Raw genomic sequence first — 27,354 nt, 5'->3', positions numbered from 1 at the left:
AGGCTGTGAGTGCTGCCGACTGCGCCACTGTGCCCCCTAAATCTACAATCTATTGATAATGTGCTAATCTCTGGGGAAGACAAAAATGGTTTGTCTAATGCATTTATGCTTAGCCTGAATCCTGGGCTGAACCCACAGTATAGACTATCCACATCCTTCTACAAGATTTACACAACAAACACTCAAGTAGCAGAATACCCTACCAAATGTGTGTGTGTGTGTGTGTGTGTGTGTGTGTGTGTGTGTGTGTGTGTGTGTGTGTGTGTGTGTGTGTGTGTGTGTGTGTGTGTGTGTGTGGGTCTGCTTTCAGTTTCTTCACATCAAACTTGAAGACTTTTCTTTTTGCTGCTGCTTTTTACTGAGGTATTTTAATCATTTCTAAAATTTCATTTTATTCTCTTGTTTTTTACTTTATAGGTTATTTAGCTTATTCTTATTTGTCCATATCTTATTGAAATACCTTTCTAAGCTGTTGTTTTTAGTTTTTGTTTGCACTTTGAATCGCCTCGTTGAAATGTGCTAATAAGCTTGCTTTGCCCGGGTGAAGCCAGTGGGCCCACATCATTCCTCCTATAGCTGTCATCACAGAGCCTCCAGCTCTTATTCTCTTTCTCCTGTCATGTCTCCCTCCCTCCATTCTTCTCTGTCGTCTCCCTCAATCCCTCCCTCACCCTGAATGTATACTTTATGACAGAGCAGGGGCGCCACAAGGGGGGGGGGAATAGTGGGACTGAGTTACTAGGGCCCAAGGTGGAGGGGCCTTAATTATTTTATACTTTAGCTATTGAAAAATAGCAGATATACAAGCTAACTGCGAGCTTGTAGAACTGCTATTTTTGAAAAGTCGTGAAAATGTGTGCACATCTTTGAATATATGTATGTTTTTAAGCGAACATTTGTAACTCAAATTTTGCTTCTGGGTCCTTCACATGAAAATGTTTCAGCTCCACTGACAGAAACATAGAAGGATTTAGAAGACATTTATATACAGTAATCGGGTACAAAATATTCAAAGACTTGCACACATTTTCATGATTTTTCAAAAATAGCTGATCTACAAGCTCGCAGCTCTGCTAATTTTCAATAGTCAAATCACGAAACAATGCATAATAATGCCCCCCTCCTCCCTATGAAGAACATTCATGGGGGGCCCGCAGTGAATCCTTGTGACCAGGGCCCAGAATTTGGTGCGACACCCCTGTGACAGAGTATAACTCGAGCTTCAGTCTCCACTTCCCCTGTCCTCTCACTCTTTCTTTGCACTGCTGTCTTCTGCCCCCTCCCCCCACATCCCCCCCCCCCCCCCTCCCCCTCCTTCTTTCAGGACAGTGTTTTGGAGCTGTCAGTGGATCAGAGCCGACTATGCGGTCTGTCTCAGCTCGATAAGGCTTCTCAAGCACGTGAAACAGTCCAGTCCAGTGCTGTGTTGTGCTGTGCAGTGGGGGACGCGTTGGCCCCCCGGGGCCCATGGTCTCACCAGGCCAGCAAGCCCCACCCTGGTGAGCAAGCTGCAGCACTTCCCTGTCCAGGAAAACATCCCTACAGCCGCTAGGACTCCTTGGGCTACACTGGCTCCTTCATGAATTAGTCAGAGCGTTTCGTGCACAAATCGTGCACTTGATTGAAGCATGACATTTGGCACACAGTTAGAACATGCCATATGGAACATTTTTGGCTATAGGGCCATCACAGATTTGTCTTGGGAAACTTGTGAAAGCCAATCAAAGTTGGGCTCTCATAGACTTTACTATACAGTCAAATAATACAAAAAATAAACATGCTTTAAGTACAATGTGAGCGGTCAAACTAGGGTTTTTTTTGGGATTCTGAATCCAATGCAAGCATTTGTTTTGCACGAAGAACATTACTTTCCGAAACACGGCCCCCACAAAACTGTGAAAAGCGACGACTCATCACTAAACCATAGTTTTATGGGGGCCATTTTTAGCCCAAGGAATGTTTTTCATGCAAACCAAATGCTTGCATTGGATTCAGAATCAATTGGGGAAAAGGGAGGGGGGGATTTGGGGGAAAAGGTTGAGAAGCAGTGATGCACAGTATAGCACTGGTTCTCAACCTTTTCAGGCCGCGACCCCTAAAATAATGTTTCACTGGGGACCCCCCCACCCTGAGGAGCACTAAGAGTTGAGGCATTACATTTTATATAACACAGTTCTATTGTGAAAATAGCAGATCTACATGGTCGCAAACGCGAGGCGTTGTGAGCATGTAGAGCATGTAGATCTTTACATCTTCACAATTTCAGCCTCTAATTTTTTACAATTTGGCCCCCCCGGAAACTTACGAGAGCGGCCTCTCCACCCGTCCTCCCGTAGCGCCAATGATCTCCCCTAGAGTGCCGAAGGTCTGACCCAGGAACTGCATGGGAGACAAAAGAGCAGGGATGTGCAGAGAATGTTAGAGAGGCAGGGGCTGACATTTCTAAAAGGGCCTTTTGGTGAAAATATCGAAAATAGCAGACCTCCAAGCTCACAATGCGTCGCGCTGCGACACGTTGTGAGCTTGGAGGTCGGCTATTTTCAGTACTTGATACCACACTGAACCAAGCGTAATCAAGTGAATACTGGTGATGTGGCGTAACAGCATGGATTTCTACACGGATTTCTACACAGAGAGGGCAATTCTTTCAACATAAGATGCTGCATTTAAGTTCAGGAGAGTCTGGACAAGGCAATTCTCTTGAAATATAATCATTTATATCTGCAAAGTAACAACTAAAGTTTTCAAATAAATATAGAGTAAAAGTAAAATATTTGGATCCGATGAAGTGGAGTAAAAGTAAAAGTATCAGAAATTGGAAATACAGTAAATACAAATATACCTCAAAACTGTACTTAAGTAAATATACTTTGTTACTTGGAGACATGGACACAGATGCATGCAAACAGAGACATGGCATCATCAATTCACCCTTTGTCAGCCTTGTTTCTACGCTGGTTGGTCAGTCCCTGACTGACCAACCAGCAGGCTCTTACTGCCTTGTCCCGCCCTGGTTCCGCCGTTTTTATGTTGAATTAGCTAAAACATCATTTTTGGAGCAATAAAAACATTTAAAAACATACCCAGTCAGTATACTGAACATGAGAGGCTCCTTTTTACTGAAACCAAGTTTAAAATGAGAATTGAATACACAGAATAACAATAAGAAGCAACTGAATTCCAATGGTAGTGGATGGAGAGAAAGGACTTTTGTCCCACCAAGACACAGCAATCAATGAGTGCAAAGAGGGGCGGGACAACAGATTGGACTTGACAAAGGGTGAATTCCAATCTCACTCCAATCAGGAGTTCTCTCCCCCGACTGGATAATATTGGCATCCCGACCTGAAAATGTATTTTCAGTTTGCAAATGAGCTGGAGAGACATGAAGACCCCCGTTACTGAACAAACACTCTATCTCAGGGGTTCCCAAACCTTTTTGTCTCAGGGCACCCCATGAATATCTTTTTAATCCGAGGCACCCCTACATTATCATTTTCACTCCCAGCACCTTATATTTATAGCATATCGTCGTTGTCGGGTGGAAACCCTGTATGTCCAAAACAGTTCGTTTTGTATTTATCATCTATAAAATATACTAAACTAGTGAAAACAGTCGATCTACAAGCACACAACTCCTCGCATCGCGAGGCGTTGTGTGCTTGTAGATCGGCTGTTTTCACTAGTTTTGTGCGACAGTCTTATGATGAAGCAGAGCTTTGCTTTACCAAAAGACGTACACATTTGAAACTTGGAGATACAAGGTTTCTGCCCGACAGTGATGATATTTTAGTGATTATATTTCGAGGAAAACATTGAGATAATAGCCATTTTGGTTAGAACTGACTGAAAATAACGTTGTACTTCAAGTTTAAAATGATACTAAATATTTTTTCAAGTGTCCAAATAAATTCCAAATATTATCAAATTATCTCGCGGCACCCAAGGACTGTCGTCACGGCACCCCAGGGTGCCCCATCACCCACTTTGAAAACCCCTGCTCTATCTATAGCGACGATAATCACACCCCTTTAAAAAGAAGTTCCAGATTACAGCTTTAAATGACAGGTATTTGTGTGCTTTGTGATTTTGCTACTTTGCCCACACACTGCGACGAGTGCCAGCATATTGTAATGTCCATCTGTCTATCTGTCTGTTCTTCTGTCAGCAATAACTGGAGAGCAGATGGTGTGACTTGACACTTGATCAGTAAGCTCCCCCGAAGAGATGATTAACTTTTAGGTGGAAAAGGTCACAATCAAGGTCAAAGTCAAAATGACACGATTGGCCATATCTCAGTAACAGAGAGACCTAAGAAAAAAAACATGTTTTATTGATGCTGGCCAGTGGTGGAAGAAGTAATAGCATGATGGTAATATGGTAAAGCACATCACCCTCTTGTGTAATATTGTTTAATTACATTATTATCGTCGTTGTCGGATGGAAAACTTGTATGTCCATAACCGTTCGTTTTGTATTTATCATCTAAAAAAGTTTACTAAACTAGTGGAAAACAGCCAATCTACAAGCACACAACGCCTCGCATCGCGAGGCGCTGTGTGCTTGTAGAACGGCTGTTTTCACTAGTCTTGTGCGGCGGTCTTGTATGATGAAGCAGGGCTTTGCTTTACCAAAAAACGTACACATTTGAAACTTGGAGATACGAGGTTTCTACCCGACAGTGACCTTATGTGTTCTAACATTACACTATTTTATACTGTATAATATGATACATTATTATCTGTGTCTGTGTTATATCTGTGGTTTTACATTATTACATTATTTGTGTGTTCTGTCATTACAATCCGCTGCCACTATTCCAAGAGACAGATGGTAACAGTGTGTGTGTGTGTGTGTGGGTACTTTGTGCATGTGTGTGCATGCGTGCATGCATGTGTGCGTGTGTGCGTGCATGCGTCCGTGCATGTGTGCATGTGTGAGCCGGTGCAGGTGTATGGCCAGCTGCATACTAAGTTGTGCCTGCGACAATCTATTGTAATATGTCATTTCAAACAACATCTGCTCCATCTTTGAAGTTGAACTTCTGAAAGATGTTTTACCTGAAACCGGTGACAAAACGCAGACAGATAAAAAATGAAGTGACAATGTGCCATATTAACCCATTTAGAACGGGTACACATTTTGTGTATCATTATTTTATGCTTTAACTATTGAAAAATAGCAGATATACAAGCTCACAGCGCGGCACCGAGTGCTCGCTCTAAAAATACATATATTCAAAGATTTGCACACATTTTCACAATCTTTTTTCAAAAATAGCAGATCTACAAGCTCACAGCGCGGCACTCGGTGCCGCGCTGTGAGCTTGTATATCTGCTATTTTTCACTGGTTAAAGCAGTCAATAATGACTAGGTCTAAATGGGTTAATGACTTCCGCCGGCTGGCTGGCAGCTGGCGTCGCTTTGCCCTTTGATGAAAATGAGCCCAAACTGTCAGAACAAAAATGACAATAACATAAAAGGCGACAACAACGCAACAACACCCCACTGTGAGCAATGGAAGCATGTGTTTTTCGGAATAAAAGACAAGCACACACTGCGAAAATAGATAATTCAAGGCTGCTATTTGGAACTCATTTTAAAGAATAGAAATGTATTTTAGCCAATCTAAATGGCAGAGAATGTTAATACAATATAATAACTAGTACATCCACAGTGGTTAGAGGTGGTCTCCCTTCCATTGAGACATTTAGTCCCTTGTTGTTTGGGTAGGACCAGGGGTGTAGTTGTCCTGATTTAAAATGAAGCAAACATGGAACTGAAAGTTCCTATGATTGGCCGCTAGTTGCGCTGTTCTGGCACCAGAAGCAACATGTTCTCCATCGGATTCCATTCATTTCCCCCGAGCTTTTACATTTGATTTTCTTACCTTAATAAACATTGTCATAAATACTGTGTTTCCTGTCGCTAGTTTGAAGCCTCGTTTCAATCACCATGATATGCGTTTTGTGACAATATGGTCCAATTTATGTTATATTTGATGTTATAGCAGGGTATGCTGTAGGTGGGGCTTGTGATCATAGGCTTGTGATGATTCTTCTTTGTGCGCTTTATTTTCGGCAAGCTCAAGACAATGTCCCATGTATGTATGCGGTTGCACGTGACCGTTGGCATCCAATAGCATTCGAGATGGTACCATTTCTACCAATGAATGTTGATTTCTACAATGATGGCGTCACCCATACAACGGCCAAAAAAGCTTCATTTGCGCAGCATAGAAAACAATGGCTTTCCACTGTCCATATATATATTTTTTTAAGTAGTCCTGCCCGAAGATATTAAAGTTGCAGTTTTCTGCTGACATACTGTAGGCAGGAAACAGGCAATTGCTTATCTTTATTTTTATTTTATTATATTCTAACCATACTTCCTAAAGAAATGTTGTCGCTGTGACACTTCCTGGGGCCACAATCTGCCTCCAAAACTATTATTTTTATCTGTGAGAAGTTCTGTCATTGGTCTGCTTATTTGGCAGGCCTGCCAAATAAGCAGACCAATCAGGACCGCCTCTTGTTCTTGTTCGGATTGGTTGACTTGTCTGTCAATCCTTTTAGCCCCGGTCGGCTGGTTCATGCACCAATGAGCTGCTAGTGGGAGCATTGTTAGCCGCCTGAATATGTCAGCAGAAAACTGCTTATAGCAACTTTAAGCAAAATATCTCTCCTAGTCAAGCATGTATTATTCCCTCTAGGTGTGATTACGTTGCAATGAACTCATGGATTGCTACTTTAACACAGTCATAAATTAGTGTAATGCTTACCTTCTGCTCTCACACAGGATGTGACCAGCATTGGGGATAAAAGAGAATACACCATCAGCAAATCAAGGTCATTACCCGGAGCAGCGGTTCTCAAACGTTTTGGTTTCAAGGACCCCCATAACTCTGAGAGTATACAAATGGAACCAAAGGGAACCTTCCATTTACTCTCAGAGTTACAGAGCAGTAAGGGTCCGTTTACAAGCCTCTCAAGGAACCATGAGTGTCCCTGGACCCCACTTTCAGATCCACTGGCAGGCATGTTATTCATGCCAACATCGAGGTGATTGCTAATCGTCGCTGTCAGACAGAAACCTTGTCTAAAACTGGTACTTTTCAGGAATTGGGGAAAAGTGTTCAAATGCATCCAATGTAGTCATTTAGTCTCAATACCTTTCATTGGTTAAATATGTATAAAACCCTCAGACACACTTTAACACTTCCAAACTGCATGGCCTCCCTATTTTGGTTGTCATAGGCGAAGATATATTCATAATGTTCTAGATTTCTCAAAACAAATTTGAAACTAGGCGATCTACAAGCTCACAACGCATAACGAGGCAATGGGTTTTGAGCTTGTAGATCAACTATTTTCACTACTTTTGCGTGACATTATATTACAAGTATACATTTTATATATCTGCCCGACAGCGACAGCAACGATTTATTCAATATTTACACACATTATGTGATCATTAATGAAGTTCATGCTTACGTGTTTGGACATGTTACAGCTTCTGGTGTCAACATTGTACCTGTAAAGAGAACATAATATGAATGGTAAGACCGTTACCATCAAAGATAGGTTAGGTAGGTTACAGTTAAGTTTATAATTTATAAAACGTCATTAAAAACAAGTGTTTCAAGGTGATCTACAACAGTAGTTCTCAGACCTTACCTCTCCTCTACCTGAGTAATTATGTAAGTCAAGTAACAGTACTACTACTTGAGCAATGATATGTTTTGTTCTTTTCACATTTAGTTTTCATTATTCCATTATATCTAGCTGACTATAATAACCCTGTTATATTTACGTGCATTGATTCAACAAGCACATACATTATGTGCTCTTTCATATCCTCAGTATTGATTGAGGATTAGAGTCAGAAGTGGTCCACTGACAGTGATTTCATGAAGGGTGTGGCTATCTGGCTGACAGTGATTTAATCCAGTGGTTCTCAACCATCAAGCTGTGCCAGGCTCGGCTGCAGGATGAAATGACTGAGGGGGCAGTTGAAAATGGTGAGGGGGCACATCTCATTTTTATATATTAAAACAATATATATTTTGTTGTTGTCGAGTGGAAACCTTCTATGTCCAATACCGTTGGTTTTGTATTTATCATTTTAAAAACTATTTAAACTAGTGAAAATAGCCGATCTACAAGCACACAACGCCGCGTTGTGTTCTTGTAGATCTGCTATTTTCACTAGTTTTGTGCTATAGTCTTGGAAGATAAAGCAGGGCTTTACTTTACGATAAAACGTAGACATTTGAAACTCTGAGAGGTTTCTGCCCGACAGTGACGATATAAAACTTAAACTGAGGGGGCAGGATTTTCAACTGAGGGTGAAAGGCCCCCTCTGGCACCCCCATGGCGCCGGGCCTGAGCTGTGCCCAACACCCCCCCACACACTGATATAATGTGCGGTGTGGTGGTCCGGCTGACAATGATTTAATCAGTGGTCCAGTGGTCCGGTTGACAGTGATTTAACGGAACGCCACCACTTGACTTGAAAGTGGCCTTTCTCTCAGCCCGGTTCCGTGATTGGATGGACAGCTCGACACCTAATCTCAGTGGTGATTGGCCTGTCCAATCAGTGGAGAATAAATGGTTTCTGACGGAATTAATAAGCCCTTAAATGAGTGAGCAGAGTAGTTGTGAACAGTACTTGAAATAGAATTTGTTACAGTACTTAATGGGCCGCTGTGCATTGATAATTGGCACTTAACAGAATTGCTCATTTGTTGAAGGGGCTTCTAAAATGAAATTATCGCTGTCCGTGGTGCTTAACTCTCACATGCTTTGAACTTTTGTACGAAAAATTTAGCTGGCTTGCAAAGCCCCACAGTTACGGGCATGTGTTTGAGATGACAACAACAACAACAATGAAAACAGGCAGGATTACTTACACATCAAACCTCAGGTTTTGTTTCTCTTCAAAGTAGAAGTCCAGGAAGAACTTTCGTACAAAGTCGGGGTTCAGAGTGTTGTCAATCACCTCTGTCCTGCCAAACTGTCACCACACAGATACAAACAGTCACTAAACAGATACAAACTGTCACTAAATATATACAAACTGTCACTAAACAGATACAAACTGTCACTAAATATATATAAAACAGTCACTAAACAGATACAAACTGTCACTGGACAGATACAAACTGACCACACAGATACAAACTGTCACCACACAGATACAAACAGTCACTAAACAGATACAAACTGTCACTAAATATATACAAACAGTCACTAAACAGATACAAACTGTCACTGGACAGATACAAACTGTCACCACACAGATACAAACTGTCACCACTCAGATACAAACAGTCACTAAACAGATACAAACAGTCACTAAACAGATACAAGCTGTCACTGAACAGATACAAACTGTCACCACACAGATACAAACTGTCACCAAACAGATACAAACAGTCACTAAACAGATACAAACTGTCACTGAACAGATACAAACTGTCATCACACAAATGATTGTGATTGATGAAGATGATAAAGAACAAAACTCACAGAGAAGCAATGTGTGACCAATATCAGAAAGTGTAACCAATATCATAACCTACCAATAAATATGGAGATACTGTACACGGTTTCTACCCGACAGTGACAAAACAATAGACAAAACTGAAGTATAAGAGGTTTCAAAAATCCCATATGATTCCCCAAAATCTGAACATGCGAGTTTGAATGCATCTTCTATCTAGGAGAATGTCTCAACAAGCTGAACCGATCAAATGTTTTGAGGAGAATATGATGATGTAATAAATACTGTAATACTAAATAGTTGCAGAAAAGAAAACTCAAAATGAGTGGTCGGTCACTCTCCTGAAGCGAACCCACTAACAACAACAACAACAACAAATGAAAAATTTCTCTGAAACACAGATCTCTCTCCCATGACGAAAATTGCATTTCACGTCCCGGTATATATACAGGTATATGTATATACGAAACAAGTCCTTGTGCTAAATACACATGTCTCCGGGGTCATGACGTCGTAGATTACGAGCAAACCCCAGGATGCCCGCCCCCCTCCCAGCCCCTCGCGGCCCACCCTCCTCGCTATATCTCCTCCACAATCAGACCAGTAATCCCCCCCCTCGGTGGACCGTTCCATCTCTGTCCCCGACAACATGGTGTAATGAGCTATTGATCCCCGGCACTGCCTTCCAAACAGCCTCAATACCCCCAGCTCATGTCCTTTAGTCCCAGCTCCACCCCAGGGGCGTCACAAGGGGGGGAGGGAAAGTGGGACTGAGTTACTAGGGCCCAAGGTGGAGGGGCCTTAATTATTTTTATAATTTAACTATTGAAAAATAGCAATTTACAAGCTCAGCGCGGCACAGAGTGCCGTGCTGCGAGCTTGTAGATTTGGTATTTTTGAAAAGTCATGAAAATGTGTGCAAATCTGAATATATGTATTTTTTTAACGAACATTTGTAACTCAAATTCTGCTTCTGGGGGGTCCCTTAGAACTAAATATTTTGAGATGGGGGTCCGTGGCCAATACATATAATTTTCAGGGTCCTTCACATGAAAAAGTTTGAGCACCACTGGCATAGAAACTTAAAAAAAAGGATTTGAAATAATTCAAAGACTTTAAAAAGAAAATAACTGATCTACAAGCATGCAGCTGTGAGGTTGTATATCTGCTATTTTTCAATAGTTAAAGCACACAATAATGTGTAATAATGTGTTCCCAGTTCCCCCTATGAAGAACATTCATGGGGGGCCCGCAGTGAATCCTTGTACCCAGGGGCCAGAATTTGGTGCGACGCCCCTGGCTCCACCACCACCATCCTATCCATAATACCGAGCCGGTTTATTGGACCCCGGGAACCTACCTGGCGCTATCGACCGGGAAGAGAAATCCCGTGATATACTCGCTGCGTTTCCATTTTAGCAGCTGATAATCTATCGACGGGGGGGCTGATTGGTTAATAGGTACTGATACATTGCGGGTGAACGGTGGCAGATTGTTTTGGTTACCCAGGGAAATAGGTCTAATAGCTGCAGGGGTAGCTGCAGATAATCTACACAGAAAAATCCTCGGTGTGAATTCATCCATCCCTATACGGATCCATTTGGTTACGTTTGTACCATCTCAGAGCTAAAGGAATGTACAGATGTGACATTTCAAAACTTCAGCATTTCCTGTACTTTTCCAGCATTTGTTCCTGGAAATACTTGTTTGTTTTCCAAGGTTCTTTTCACTGTTTAGCTTTGCTCATTCTTCTCTTTTGTTACTGAAAACAAAAGGCATTTTTTGACACTGCTTTACATTTGAAATAAAGTAACTGAATAGCATTATTAACAACACCTTGGAAAATGCCCTCTTTCTTTCTAACAATTTACTGACTATCCACTGTCTTGCCGATAGCATGCCTTGTGAAGTTCTCAAGTGTCACATCTGTACTTCAACGCAATTACAATTACTGACCCTGTGAAGCCTATATTCAATTCATTGGAGATTCATTGTGTCACATTTCTTCACAATGAATCAAGAACAAAGAGAATACTTTAAAAAATGTGATAGTTTGTAGTTTTGCTGTGCGGGCCCCTATTTTCTTCACTTTTTTGATTCTTCATTCACCATGAGGAAATGTAACACAAACTCTCTTAGTAATTGATGAAAGAAGAAAATATATTGCTTTAAATCTGAATTGCTCCATGGCAAGGTAATTGATAGAAAAAGGCAAGTCAGTCCAAGGGCCAGTCAGGCACCATTGGGGGGCAAAACTGGTACTGGAAGTTCGGTGAAGAGCCGGCGGGAACAGTTTGTGAAAAAGAATTCTGAACTATCTCAGCTTTTTTTTATTATATATATATAAGTTTTATCCCACAATTTTTGTAACCCATTTTTTCACCCAGTGCCAATTGCCTATGTAATCCTGGGCTCTGCTCTCCCTCTGCCGCACCTAGGGAGACAACGGACTGACCTCATGCTTCCCTCTATGCATGAGTAGTCCAAGTTGCCTCTTTTCACCTGACATCTATCTCATCCTTTGTCAGATATTCGGTTCAGGAATATAAAATAAGACATAGGCTATCACAGGTTGTTTACTAATCATTTGTTTTTCAATGTGCACACTGACTGTATATGTTTATTGAGGCATATAACACAGTTTCTGGCTCGGCAGTATTTGAATGTCAGGCTGTCAATGGCCGACAGTCTTGCGATACTTTGGCACGTTCAGAAAAGTCTTTGGATACCTCAATAAAAGTATAAAAAGTGCACATCGAAAAACAACGCAGCAGAAAACAGCGTGTGATTGTCTTTTATCTTCCTGGGCCGAATATTTTACAAAGATCACAGTAATAGTGTAAGCTGGTCCACCTGGCTCTCATTGACTCCAATCAGGTATTCCACCGAACTCTCGGCTGCAGTTGGCCTCCCAGTGCCACGAATCTTAATCGTAATAGTGAATCGTTGCACCCTTCTGGCAAGTCCCGCCCTCCCTGCGTTCTCATTGGCTGAATGCAAGACTGACTTTGTTGAGAAAACAAGGAGAGTTAATATTGACCAAACCGTGACAGAGGCGCACCACCTCAAGTGGACTTGAGCCACGTGAGACACCGGCAAGTGAGCTAAAGCGAGCAAGTTGAGCGTTGCGTAGTCCGCTTGAGCTGACTCAGCACCGTTTGAGTTCTGTCCCAATAGGGACAGAATAGTAAATAATGTTTGGGGGTGAAGCGTCACTCAAAGTGTGAATCGTGCTACGGTCCACTATCACGCGAATCTCCGGCTGGAATTGCTGATATAGTGGATATGGAAAATTACCCAGCTCACCATACCTTCTTTTGAATTACCTTGGCCCCTAGCCCTTGCCCGAGTGCCGCGCTGCGAGCTTGTAGATCTGCAATTTTTTATAAATCGTGAATATTTGTGAAAGTCTTTGAATATTTCAAATCCTTCTAAGGTTTTATGAAAAACCTATGTTTCTATGTCAGTGGTGCTCAAACTATTTCATGTAAAGGACCAAAATGATATGTATTTGGCCACGGACCCCCTGTCTCAAAATATTACGTTCCAGGGACGCCCCCCAGAAGCAAAATTTTAGTTACAAATATTCACTTAAAAAATACATATTCAAAGATTTGCACACATTTTCAAGAACTTTCAAAAAATAGCAGATCTACCGAGTGCCGTGCTGTGAGCTTGTATATCTGCTATTTTTCAATAGCTAAAGTATAAAATAATTAAGGCCCCTCCACCTTGGGCCCTAGTAACTCAGTCCCCCTTTTCACCCCCTTGTAACGCCCCTGTCTCAGACCTTCTGTCAGAGGGTGAAATGAAGAAGAAGACCAGGGACACAGGCAGAAATCTGTGCTGTGCCTGTTTTTGTCACAGATTCTATTTTTCTCCTCTGTAGAATCAGAAGCACTCAGTTGACTGGGAACCTCTAACCATGCTATGGCTGCCTGCCCACTGCTGCCTAAACAGACCCTAGCTGCCACCGAACAACACCCACCATGCACCTGCCCTGCTCCCTTCACCCTAACCCACACTCTACACCAGGGGTCTTCAACGTGTTCAGGCCAAGGACCCCTTAGTTGAGAGAGAGATGAAGCAGGGACCCCCACAACCTTTTTTCATAGATTCCATATAGTTTAATCGTTTGACAGCACGACCATCAGTGTATTTTGGATTCATGTCAATGTGTGTTTTCAGATATTTAACCCTCTGAACCGTTAATCCTTAATAAACTTGACCTTTCACTCTGTCTGCTCTTTTTCCCCTCTACACCAAAGCTCTTTGCCAAAAATAGCCTATCTACAAGCTCACAACGCCTCACAGCACGAGGCGTTGTGAGCTTTTAGATTTGCTATTTTTGCCTTAAGTTCTCAGAATATGGACGCTAGGGTTCAAGTAGCCTCGGAAACCCAGGCTTATTTTGGCGATCGGAAAAGAAAAATAAAGCCTGGGCAAGCCCCCCTAAAACTGTGCTGGTTCATGACATTTTAATTGTATATGGTATCTTATTTTACATCAGTATTGTTCATGTGAACTGTTTTGTTTAGGCTTAGCCATTATAATTATAAAATCGCTATGATTTATCACTCGTTTTCCACCGCGGATCACTTCCTCATTTGCTCAAAGCGGACAGCAGCAGGAGTCATGTCCCCCTCCGCGTCATTTCGAGACGCCGAAGGACCCGGTGAGATCTGCCGGGCCGCATAGAATGTCCGCGTTAGGTTAGACTAGGGTTCAAGTGGTTAATATAAAAAAGGACAAAAAAAGTTTCTATCACTCAAAGATTTGGAGGACCACCTGTAATAAATCTGGTCCCGGAACCCCTGTTGAAGACCCCATGCTCTACACCTAACCCCTTTCTTCCCTTATTAAATAAACATGCCTACAGGCTTCATTCAACGCTTTGACTTCTTTGCATGGGACAGGACTCATTGAACTGCTCAGCTAGCGTGAGGCTTCCCAAAACTTAATTTCCATTGATGTGAAGTCATTCTTTTCATAACTTTCAGCATCCTTGGGTCATCATCCCCACCCCCCCTCCCCCTTCCACGATCAAGGCATGAGGTGCTAACGAGGCATTATGTCAAAGCCAACAAAGGATTTGTCTCTCAAGCGCAATTATAGGCTCACAATGTCTCTGTGTGTGTGTGTGTGAGCATGGGCCCGCGGTGGGGTGTTTGCTCTGCTGATTATGGTGCAAGTTCATGGTGTGTGTTTTTGATTAGGTCCTGTCATGTAGGATGAGGGGCGCGCGTGAGGCGTCTAGACGCCAGCGGATCGGCAACCATCAAAGCCCCGGCGACACACATCAGTGCCAGTGGATAAATAACGCCTCTGAAAATAAAATAAAAACATCTCACCAGAGGCAAATTGGCAAGGGATACAGGGTTTTGAAGGTTGTGCGTGTGTGTGTGTGTGTGTGTGTGTGTGTGTGTGTGTGTGTGTGTGTGTGTGTGTGTGTGTGTGTGTGTGTGTGTGTGTGTGTGTGTGTGTGTGGATGGGACGATATGAAAATGTCATATCACGATTACTGAGTATTGAGACGCGTTGTGAGCTTGTAGATCGGCAATTTTTTGGCAAAGACTGTATCAAGTATGTATGTTATATTACTGTAAGTACCTTTTACCAATTATAGAGGGTTTAAGTGGCACCGGATATGCAGCTCGGCAAATAAAAGGTGAATTGATCCCAGTACATGACGGAGGACGATATAACGATAAATTAAATCTCCACAATACGATTAGTGTTTTTTATCACGATAAACGATAACATCGCTTATCGTCCCGTCCCTAGTGTGTGTGTGTGTGTGTGTGTGTGTGTGTGTGTGAGAGAGACAGAGAGAGAGAGAGAGAGAGACAGAGACAGAGAGAGAGAGAGAGAGAGATTGAAAGAGTGTGAGAGAGTAGAGGTGGTGAATGGAGGACTGGATGCCAAACAACCTGGTACATAATATTTGGCGAGGCCGACAGAGTGGATTTCTCCTTGGTCTTTTCATTGTCCGGTCTGGTATAGGCAACTCTTCAATTTTAATTTGTGTTTGTGTACACACTGTTCTTTTCCTCTGTCCTCGACGTTATGGACCACAAACAGCCCATCTACAAGCTTCAAGATCGGCTGCTTTCGGCCTTGGGTTGTTCAGACCTCTCTAACAAATTGAAAGCGGGGACATTCCGTTTTCATCAAAGCATTATGCGGCAAGAACAATTCCGCTGGATTTCAACTACATCTTTCAGACCTCCCAAAAAAAAAGAAAAGAAAAGATAGAAAAAGAAGCCCATAGGGTGCATCTGTCCTTGCAACTATGTTTCAATAGTAATGCAATATATACTAAATTATTCTGTTTGTTCCAAATAGAACTGAATATGTAATTTGTCTCTAGTGAGTCTAGTCTTTCAACGTATCAGAGAAATATAGCTCTAAACGTAAGTTCAATAAGGAGGCTCTATCTCTGTCATTCACAGCTTGAAGTGTGATCACTTCTAGCCAATCTGCCAATCTGCAGTCAGCCAATCAGGCGATTGGACTCTGTCTTTAAATATTACCACTGCCTCTGACCCTTGTCATTCTCTTTTCAGCATGCAACAAGCAACCCACCTCCATCCCCAACTCCACTTGTCTCAATCGTCTAGAGTTAAGACGGAATGAGATTCATCTGCACTGCCACCACCAGTGTCTAGACTCCGATGGGGTTCTCCCTGTTAAAAGCTAATCTTATACATTAATGGAGTAGTTCACCCCCTCACGCCATGGAGACTTGAGTTCAATAATATATATATATTTTGTCGCATTCCTAAAGCTAAGAAAAATGATTATTGTAAACCCCCGTTGAGTATGTATGGGGACCCAAATGCATTTGGGTCTCCATCCATCAATGGGGGTGAATTTATTGTAATCAAATTATTGTTTTAGAAATGTGATTAAAAACCAAAACGTATTATTGAACTCAAGTCTTCATGGCGTGAGTAATCAATAGGAAAAAAAGTCATTTTGTGGGCGAACTACTCCTTTAAATGTTAACTTTTAATCAATTAAACCTTTTGTTTGCAGCAACTTGATCTCTCCTTGTATTGGATGAGTTCTCTCTCCTGATTGGATACAGTTGGTACCCCAACATGAAAATGCATTTCAGTTTAGTAAAGAACTGGAGCTCCTTATATATAAAAGAAAAAAAAATACATATACAGTAGTACATAATGTGATATGTCATGTATATTAAAGCTATACTATGTAACTTTTTTAATAAAACAAATCTTAAAATTGTCCTAATTATTAAATCTCTAAAGTTTTAGAACACCCACTCTGTTCATTTCAGCCCCCAAAGCCTTTTCTTTATATGTGTTCTACTGAGCCCTGGTGGCCGTGACCGGGGCTGTTTTTCCCGGCAAAATTACGTCATATGCATCATTCTGTACACGTGTCTCCCTACCGGCCAATCAAAGCCCAGATCATACACTGCCGAGCTCTTCAGGAAATACACTGCAGTGTTTACAATGGGCTAGGAGTCTAGCATGTATCTCCCTAACCGAGGCTCGTAGAGGGACACGAAAGACCTCTATGGATAGGTCTCGGCGAGGCGAGGCGGACGCGGTGGTCTGAAGGCCCGGTCCACGGCGAAAAACGGACGAAAAACGGCCGAAAAAAGCAGGCGCGACCGCGGTTTGCTATAACGCTACTGACCACTAGTTGAGCAACTTACACAGTATAGCTTTAATTACTTCTGAATTTAACCTAGGCCAGGGGTCTTCAACGTTTTCAGGCCAAGGACCCCTTATTTGAGGAAGAGATGAAGCAGGGACCCCCACAAACTTTTCATAGATTCCATATAGTTTCATCGTTTGACAGCACAATCATTTGGATTCACGTAAATTTGTGTTTTCTGATATTTAACCACTTGAGCCGTCATTAGCTAACAAACATGACCTTTTACTCTGTACTTAGTCTGCTCTTTTTCCCCTCTACACCAAACCTCTTTGCCGAAAATAGACGATCTACAAGCTCACAACGCCTCGACCTCGCAGCGCGAGGCGCTGTGAGCTTGTAGATCGGCTATTTTTGGCTACAGTTCTCAGAATATGGACACTAGGGTTCAAGTTGTTAATATAAAAAGGATTGGAAGATTTGGAGGACCCCCTGTAGTAACTCTGAGGACCCCCTAGGAGTCCCGGACCCCCTGTTGAAGACCCCCTGACCTAGGCTATCCATACCATTAGGAGCAGTGAAGCAGTTGTTTTCTGGAACTGACAACACTTCGTCACATCAAAACCACAAACTGAATTTTTGCAGCTTTGAAACACATTTCTCAAAGCCACTCGGGACTACAAGCTGCATGCCAAGCTTGTCCTTTCTGCACCTTCAGGTGGATAAAAAGAGAGCGAAAAGATGACAATTCCTCCCAGGAGGAGAAATATTCATCCCCTTCGTGCATTAAACATGACAGAGAAGTGGGGCTTTTCCAATGCCAATATGCTAATATCTACGTTCCTACAGTTCCTAACAATTAGCATTTAACTTGCTGGCATTCTCTGCGGGGAAAAAGACATCTTAAAATAAACACGCCTTATTTGAACTCGCCGAGAGATGAAAAACACAAACAAACAGACACAGAACAAAAACAGACTACAATGAGTTTGGGGTGGACGTGCAGACAGTCAGACAGACAGATATGCAGTCAGAAAACTAGGTCAGGTTACAGTACCTCTCTCCACTCCTTGGTTCCACTCGCCTGCAGATACAACACGACCACTGGAGGGGTGGAAGGGGGTCACGAGGAAGAAGACAAGGGGGAGAGGAAAGAAAAGGGAAGAAACTTAGAAGAAAGTATATAATTAACCCATTTAGGCCTTGAGTTATTGAATGCTTTAACTATTGAAAAATAGCAGATATACAAGCTCGCAGCGCGGCACTCGCTATTTTTGAAAAAGTCATGAGAATTCATGGGTTGCATTTGTAGTCCTAAACGGCCATGTTGAGGACAACACACCTGTGTTTCAATTTGTCTGATTGGCAAATAACTAATGCTCTACGCCTATCAAAACACCTGTGTTGGTCCTCAACATGGCTGGTGTAGGACTACAAATGCAAACCATGAATTTCTTTGAATATATGTATTTTTTAAAGTGAATGTTTGTAATTAAAATCTTGCTTCTGGGTGGTCCCTAGAACTAAATATTTTGAGATGGGGGGTCCGTGGCCAAATACATATCATTTTGGGGGTCCTTCACATGAAAAGGTTTGAGAACCACTGACATAGAAACATAGGTTTTTCAAAAAAAAACTTTGAAGGATTCAAAAGACACTTATAGAGTCGGGTCCGCACTGTGAGCTTGTAAATCTGCTATTTTTCAATAGTTAAAGCATTAAATAATAATACACATTAATAATGCGTACCCGTTCTAAATGCCTTAAAGCTGTGAGACAGACAGTCAGCGTGGTAATTAATTGCCCCAGCAGACGATACCAGTGCATTCTTACAGCTGACAGGTTCAACACTAACCCAATCAATGGGTTCCACGTCCAGTTTGATTACAGCTGAGGCAGAGTCAATAAGCTATTAACACCACTATTAGACCACCATTGTTAACCTCAAGTGCCTTATTAAATGGCAAGCGGGGGATGATAACAGTAAATTCATTGCCGTGGTGGAAAGTATATACTTTTACTCAAGTAAGGGATATTTCACTTTCAAAATAAACTTTTGGTCATTGTATTGTCTAATGTGGGAAGGAACAAGTGAGTGAATGCACAGTGAGAGGTTGGCTTGCCAGGCTATCAAACCCACACCCATACATACACCCAACAGCATTAGCTGGCAGGTATAGGCAGACAACACCCAAGAAAGACCCAAGATTTGCTACATTCATGTGTCTAGACTAGTTCCCAAACATTTCTGGTCGAGACCAGAAAACATCTACAAGCTTACAAGCGTTGTGAGCTTGTAGATCGGTAATTTTCACTGCTTCTTTTTAGAATGTTTTTTTTTTTTTTTGAAAATATTTTAAATTACAATTAAAAAACAAAATGTAGGAAACAAAAAACAAAGGGACCCATACAAATGTGTCCACGACCCACAAATGGGTCCTGACCCAGTGTTTGGAAACCGTTGTCTAGACAACAGCCTTCATCCTACTATATTTTTCTGTCTGTCTGTCTGTCTGTCTGTCTGTCTGGCTGCCTGCTTACCTGTATGTCTGTCCAACTTGCGGACATTAGCTCTAATGAACTTTAGATGATGTGTACCAGTGGACAATTAAAAACGCATTTCCCCATATAACGAGCAATTAACAGGAGGTAGATGAGGGCAGTCGGCAGTGCACCATGGCCTCTCACCACTGCAACAAATCACACGTGATGATGTCATCAATGTCAAATCCGGACCCTCGCTGGTCCATTTGTAACCTTTATTTAAAGTTCATTTCGCCCATCTCTTTTCTCTCTGTCTTGGTCTCAATCTATCTGTCCATCTCTCCCTCCCTCTGCTTCAGGGCGCTATAAAGTATAATATGTAAAAAAGTATAGTATGTAAAATATATAGCCAACTAACACAACTTCTTCATGTGCTAATATGTCAATAATGTAGACATGTTCATTGTAGAAGCTGATGAACGATTGATCAGAACTATTAGTGCAAAGTGATGAGCGTTGCTCGGTCTGATAGAGTCAAAGTGTCCCACAACAATGACCATTCCTTAACCCGATCGATTCCTTCCGGCCTTGCGTTCTAACCGCGCATCTAATCTTCACATTGTTTTGTAGGAGGAGTTAAGACGCAGTGAAGAGACGCAGGTGAGGGATGTGAGGATCAATGAAAGTAACATTGGAACAGTTCATACAGGTATATAGTAGTCAGGGGCGTCACAAGGGGAGGGGGGGGGGCAGTGGGACTGAGTTACTAGGGCCCAAGGTGGAGGGGCCTATTTTATGCTTTAACTATTGAAAAATAGCAGATCTACAAGCTCACAGCGCAGCTATCTGCTATTTTTGAAAAGTCGTGAAAATGAGTGCAAGTCTTTGATTATATGTATTTTTAAAGTGAACATTTGGGGGGGGGGGGGGGGTCCTTCACATGAAAAAGATTATTCAAAAAACCTAGAAATATTTCAAATATTCAAAGACTTGCACATTTTCACGATTTTTTCAAAAATAGCAGATCTACAAGCTCACAGCGCGGCACAGTATATCAGCTATTTTTCAATAGTTAACTCTTTGAGTGCCACCCCGTTCACCACTAGAGGGCGCCCAGTGGCCATAGAAAATCTCATAGAGATATGCTGGTATATGCAGAAGCCCTGCAGCCATGACTTGCCTGAACACTTTCCTTTGTGCATGTACAGGAAGAGGATGAAGTTAGCTTGAAGTTAGCTATTGGCTACCAAGCATTTTAGAAGATCTATTTTCTGCAATTTAGCCACGATTAAACCTTGCACACCTCATGCATGGGAAAAAAACAGAGAAGAATGAGCTCTAAAAAATCCAATGCAATCCTGGATTGCATTGGAGTGGATTTGTGCAGTTTGTTCACAGCTTTCAAACAAAAAAATCCGATTGGAAATCCGTTCAGGCATTCTTGAGATAATGGCCATTATGTTTTACATGTTATGTAAACAAAAATGGCTGCCCTGTATGTTAGATGGGGTTGTATGGGGTGGAACATGCAAAATCGCAATTGAAATCATGTTCACCAGATTTGATGGGGTCCAAAAAAAAAAAAAAAAAATTCAAAAAAAATGTTTTCAATTTTCTTTCTTTTTTTTTTTTTTTAAAGCCGAACTAGTTCGGGATCGGCACTCTGCGATACGCTAATAAAGCCGAACTAGTTCGGGATTGGCACTCAATGAGTTAAAAAATAATGCGTAATTGCATAATAATGCGCTCCCAGTCTAAATGGGTTAAACCTCCCCCAACCCCTATGAAGAACATCATGGGGGTCCCACAGTGAATCCTTGTACCCAGGGCCCAGAATTTGGTTGCGATACCCCTGATAGTAGTAGTCCCATCCCTAAATCAAGGTCAAGTCCCATCTGGATGCTGATAAGTTACATTTTTGTTCAGTACTTGTAACTAAAACCAGGTCAACCTGGTTGTGCCAGACCCCCTGTCTGTCATCATCATTTATGACATCATGCCTTTTGTAGGCATGTCATCATCATGTCATCATCATATATACCCTTTATATAGAAAAGGGACAGACCGACATTTGCTTATGTAGGCCTACCCATTTCATGGGTCTGGCAAAAAGAGTCTGATTATGATTGGTGTAGTTAGTGTAGTTGAGTTCTATGGGGGTTTATGGGGGAGTTGTGACGTTCTGGCCATCTAGGCAATAAATATGCAACCACACTTGCAATTTCCAATTGCATCTTTTCTAGTTCACCAACTGTCAAATGTGCGAATGATGTCACGTTTTGTGTTGTGTGACGTCAGGCCACAGCTCTCTGGTCAACCTGAATAAGATGTGATGCAGTTTTTAAGCATTTAGTCTGATTTCGACCAAGAGAGAGTCTTTACAGGCAGAGTGTGTGCTTTAGAGTCAGAGAGTCGGGGATACATAGAGACATCGACTGGGAGAGATAGAGTGACAGAGAACATCAAATCTTTTCAGCCTGCAAGGGACAGCTAGTCCACAGTCCAAGTAGCAGCAAGGGTGTCCATGAACCAATCTACCAAGAGTTCTGTTCTGAGTGTCCTACATACGCCTTCACATCTCGGGTCACCCTCCATGAAGACATGAAGAAGAGCCACAAGAAGAGCAACGGACAGCTCCCCTCATCTTCCGGTCAGACAATCACCAGCTGTGTGACCAGCCAGAAACAAGGAGACACAGACCAACCAAGATCTTGCGCAGACTTCAACTCAGCCAAGAGGAGAAGTAAGGAAACATTTGATGACTTGGACAGGAGAGAAAACCTCACGTGTGATAAAAGCCTCACTGAGGTATCGACTCTGAAGAGACACCAGCACGTCAACGCCAAAGAAAGATCTTTCCGGTGTAAACAGTGTGATAAGAGTTTCGATTGGTTATCTAAGCTGAAAATGCACCAGCGTGTCCACACGGGAGAAAAACCTTTCTGTTGTGAACAGTGCGACAAGGGTTTCACTGCGGTAGGTTCTCTGAACAAACACCGGCATGTCCACAGTGGAGAAAGACCCTTTGTGTGTAAACAGTGTGACAGGCGTTTCAGTGGGTTATCCAACCTGATGAGGCACCAGCGTATCCACACAGGAGAAAAACCTTTCCAGTGTGAACAGTGTGGTAAGAGTTTCAGTCGGTTAGCTACACTCCAAACACACCAGCGTATCCACACAGGGGAAAAACCTTTCCGTTGTAAACAGTGTGACAAGGGTTTCAATGAGCCAGGTTCTCTGAAGAAGCACCTGCGTATCCACACAGGAGAAAAACCATTTGTGTGTAAACAGTGCGACAAGGGTTTCAATGTGTTAGCGAGTCTGAAGATACACCAGCGTGTCCACAGTGGAGAAAAACCCTTTGTGTGTAGACAGTGTGACAAGGGCTTCAGTCAGTTATATAACCTGAAGACGCACCAGCTCGTCCACACAGGAGAAAGACCTTTCATGTGTGAACAGTGTGGTAAGAGTTTCAGTCTGTTAGTTCTTTTGACAAGGCACCAGCGTGTCCACACTGGAGAAAAACCATTCGTGTGTAGACATTGTGACAGGGGTTTCAGTCATGTACATGCTCTGAAGGCACACCAGCTTATCCACAGTGGAGATAAACCATTTGTGTGTAAAGAGTGTGACAGGCGGTTCAGACAGTCGGGGACTCTGAAGAGGCACCAGAGTGTCCACGCAGGAGAAAAACACTCACGTATGAACATAATATAATATGCTGATTAAAGATGGCAGGAAGGGATTCGTTTTCAATGCCTATTGTTGTGGGTAATGAAATGTAGCTTCATTGTGTAACAGCTGGTGCGGTTTTGGAGAGACAAAGAGAAAGCGAGTATGTTCTGTCCATTTAAAGCTACAATCTGCACATATTGGGCCCTATTTTCATCCATGTCTTACCCCTTATCCCTAAACTCTTTTGCCATTTTTTACTATTTTGGCTATTTGAAGTATTTAGTACCCCTGCAGGTCAACCAGACTATAGCACTTTATTCCATCCATACATCCATCCATCCATCCATCCTAGTGTGGGGATTTAAGGGGAGCAAATGCTAATTTTGTGCAAATTTGTCTTAAAGCGCAAAGCTTTGCACAGATGTAGTCCAGGGCTTGCTCTAATGATTTAGCTAGGGCGCCCGAGTCGGCGACCTTCGGGGTCGCCACAGCGGCCAAATCAAGTTGGGCTCCCATTGACTTTCTATACAGGAGGAAAATACACAGAATTTTTTTTTTTGTCTGGGTATTTAAGTAGGATCTGAGGGGTCTAACTAGGGGTTTGTCATGATGCTGAATCCATTGCAGGCATTTGTTTTGCACAGATGTAGCTCAGGGCATGCTCTAATGATTTAGCTAGGGCGCCCGAATCGGCGACCTTCGGGGTCACCACAGCTCCAGAAAACACCCACAAAACTCTGAAAAGTGATGACTCATCACTTTTCATCACTAAACCATTGTTTTCTGGGGCCATTTGTAGCCCAAGGAATGTTTTTTTGTGCAAAACAAATACTTGCAATGGATTCAGCATCACAACAAACCCCTAGTTAGACCCCTCAGATCCTACTTAAATACCCAGAAAAGGGTATTTTCCTCCTGTATAGAAAGTCAATGGGAGCCCAACTTGATTTGGCCGCTGTGGCGACCCCCAAGGTCGTCGGCTCGGTCGCCCTAGCTAAATCATTAGAGCAAGCCCTGGGCTACATCTGTGCAAAATATTGCGCTTTAAGACAAATTTGCATGAAATTAGCATTTGCTCCCCTTAAATCCCCACACTATCCATCCATCTTTCTTCCCCCTCCTAGATAAACTTTATCTTGCCGTTCTACTCCTCCCACAGTTTTGGTGGCCATATTATGTCAAATCGACCGGCTTCATCGGGAATCGATTCCTTGCATTTTGAGATACGTTATATCTAACTAAAAACTAGACCAGGTCAACCTGGTTGTGCCAGACCCCGGTTCTGCCAACCCTCTAGGCCTATAAATGTAGTGGTACATTTATAGGCTGTCTGTCCCTTTATAGGCTGTCTGTCCCTCCCTCATGTCATCATCATTTGTGACATCAAATATCGTGGTCGTGGTTGTGCCAGACCCCGGTTCTGCCAACCCCCTGTCTGTCATCATCATTTATGACATCATGCCTTTTGTAGGCATGTCATCATCATGTCATCATCATATATACCCTTTATATAGAAAACCCGGACAGACCGACATTTGCTTATGTAGGCCTACCCATTTCATGGGTCTGGCAAACAGTCAATCAACCAAAGTGTTGCATGGAAGATACTGGTGTATGTGCATGCTTAATCTCTGCAGCCTTCTGATCATTCCTGAAAGAATAAAAATGGACCCAGGGAGTTGCCCCAGTTCCAATTTTTACATTTTCAGAATTAAATTAACACTCAAGGTCCCCAAGCAATCCCACCCAAAACCACCAACCTAAGGGGTGCATGCGTGTTTTCTCCAACATTTGTAGCTGATTAATCACATTGTAAATCAGTGCTATAATGGAAGTGCCGAAAATAGCAGATCTACATGCTCACAACACTAGATCAGTTTATTTTCTGAAAGTTGGTGTAGTGGGAAATAGAGCAGACCAAGTACAGAGCCAATGGTCAAGTTTTTTTTCAATGGAAAAGGTTTAATTGACAAAGCAACTACAATATGTAGTGGGGAGGTCCCTGCTTCATCTCTCTCTCAGCTAAGGAGTCCTTGGCCTGAAAAAACGCTGAAGACCCCTGACAAAGCATAGTATGAGACTTTGCCATACATTAACATAAAAAGACAATATATCATGTTGTCAGGTGGAAACCTTGAATGTCCAAGGTTTGTGTATGTCTGTTCGTTTTGTATTACAGTATCATTTTAAAAATGATTTAAAATAGTGAAAATAGCTGATCTACTAACTGCTATTTTCACTAGCAGATGATGAAGCAGGGCTTTACTTCACGAAAAAACATAGAAATTTGAAACGTAGGTTTCTGCTCGACAGTGACGATACATTTCTAAAATGTTCTACCCATCATTTCCCTATCTACACCAGCAGTCATCAGCTGCTGGAAATGTGTGGTGGTGTTGTACACAAGCAGAAACACATTGCCCTCTTGCTGTATTTTTTTCACTGTTTGTTTCGGTAGCCCATAAACACCCCTGTCTATAAAAACAAACAGTGAAAACACCGAAATATGTGTTTCTGCAGTGAAACAGCACCACACCACAACACAGCCCAGGGGCTGATGACCACTGGTAAAGAGGGAAATGATTGGTTAACATTTTATTTATGGTTTTGTGTTATAAACACAGGAAACAGTTACAATCCTTTAATCATAACCACAACCATACTCTACAGCAGGGGTCTTCAACGTTTTCAGGCCAGGGACCCCTTAGCTGACAGAGAGATGAAGCAGGGACCCCCACTACATATTGTATAAAATTGTGTTGCAGATTAAAAATGTTCATAGATTTGAACCGTCAATACTTAGTCTGCTCTTCTTTTCCCTCTAACCTCTTTGCCAAAAATAGCAGATCTACAAGCTTACAACGCCTCGCAGCGCGAGGCGTTGTAAGCTTGTAGATCTGCTATTTTTGGATAATGTTCCACTCAGAATAGGGATGCTAGCATTCAAATGGTTAATGTAAAAAACATGATTCTATCACACAAAGATTTGACGGCCCCCCTGTAGTAATTCTGAGGACCCCCTAGGGGTCCCGGACCCCCTGTTGAAGACCCCTGCTCTACAGGTTGGCCAGCACATTTCTGGATGACTACTAAATGACTACTTTCACTTCTTGAGGAATGCTTTTGCTAAAACACTGAGAGAGGAGAATTCCCATTTGTTAACCCAAAGGTCGAGGTTTTCACCTTGACACAAGTATCGATTTAGCTTCGGCAACTCCAGCAAGAATCATCATTCAATAAATAAATAAAAAAAAGTGTGATAACCAGGGAATTGAAACTTCAACTAAATCATACGATATATTAACCACCCGAGACCAGACTGTTTCACTCCTGGACACTCCCAAAATACATGCATTAAAGTGCCTAAGCTTTTTGAGGGCAAGATATACTGTACAGCAAGGCACCCGCAGGGAAATCTGATCTGGTATCAAATTTATTCTGTCCTCCTACCTCAAGGCTTCTCTGGGGGACCTCGATAACTTCATACTGTATGATATTTTTTACTTTGGTTCTCCTGTAAAAATCCTTAATTTAACTTTAACTCTAACAGTGTAAAAACCTGCTCCATTTGTACAAACAGGGACGTGCAGAGAATGTCAGAGAGGCAGGGGCTGAAATGTCTAAAAGGGCCTTTTGGTGGAAATATTGAAAATAGCAGACCTCCAAGCTCACATCGCGTCACAGTCTGCTATTTTCAGAGCTCGCGATACCACACTAAACTAAGCATAATCAAGTCAATACTGGAGGTACTGGCGTGACGGGCTGACGGCATGTCTTTCTACACAGAAAGGGCAATTCTTTCAACATAAGACACTGCATTCAAGTTCAGGAGAGATTGGATGAGGCAATTCTCTTGAATGCTACCTTCAGGTATGGCATGGAAAGAGGGCAAACTGCATTCAAGTTCAGGAGAGATTGGATGAGGCAATTCTCTTGAATGCTGCCTTCAGGTATGGCATGGAAAGAGGGCAATTTGCATTTCTTTCACCATGTTAAAAACAGCATTCATTGTCTGAAGAGGGCACTTTTTACAGACGGATAAAAGGGCAGGGGCTCAAGCCC

The 27,354-nt window shown here is 42.3% G+C and overlaps 1 protein-coding gene across 1 annotated transcript in view; it reads right to left on the bottom strand.

The window, feature by feature from the left end:
- The window catches only part of LOC308291670 (copine-9-like), a gene marked incomplete at both ends in the record, with an annotated part of 206,115 nt that overhangs the window by 115,036 nt on the left and 63,725 nt on the right, over positions 1 to 27,354 (bottom strand). Inside the window, 4 exons of the mRNA XM_080733750.1 lie at positions 2,306 to 2,379; positions 7,494 to 7,533; positions 8,912 to 9,015; positions 18,191 to 18,237. Coding sequence (XP_080589876.1) covers positions 2,306 to 2,379; positions 7,494 to 7,533; positions 8,912 to 9,015; positions 18,191 to 18,237 — 265 coding nt within the window. The remainder of the gene's footprint in view (positions 1 to 2,305; positions 2,380 to 7,493; positions 7,534 to 8,911; positions 9,016 to 18,190; positions 18,238 to 27,354) is intronic.

Source organism: Nannobrachium achirus (genome assembly GCF_963921795.1).
Source record: "Nannobrachium achirus genome assembly, chromosome: 9".
NCBI classification, from domain to species: domain Eukaryota; kingdom Metazoa; phylum Chordata; class Actinopteri; order Myctophiformes; family Myctophidae; genus Nannobrachium; species Nannobrachium achirus.
This window is presented reverse-complemented; position numbering and strand designations above follow the sequence as displayed.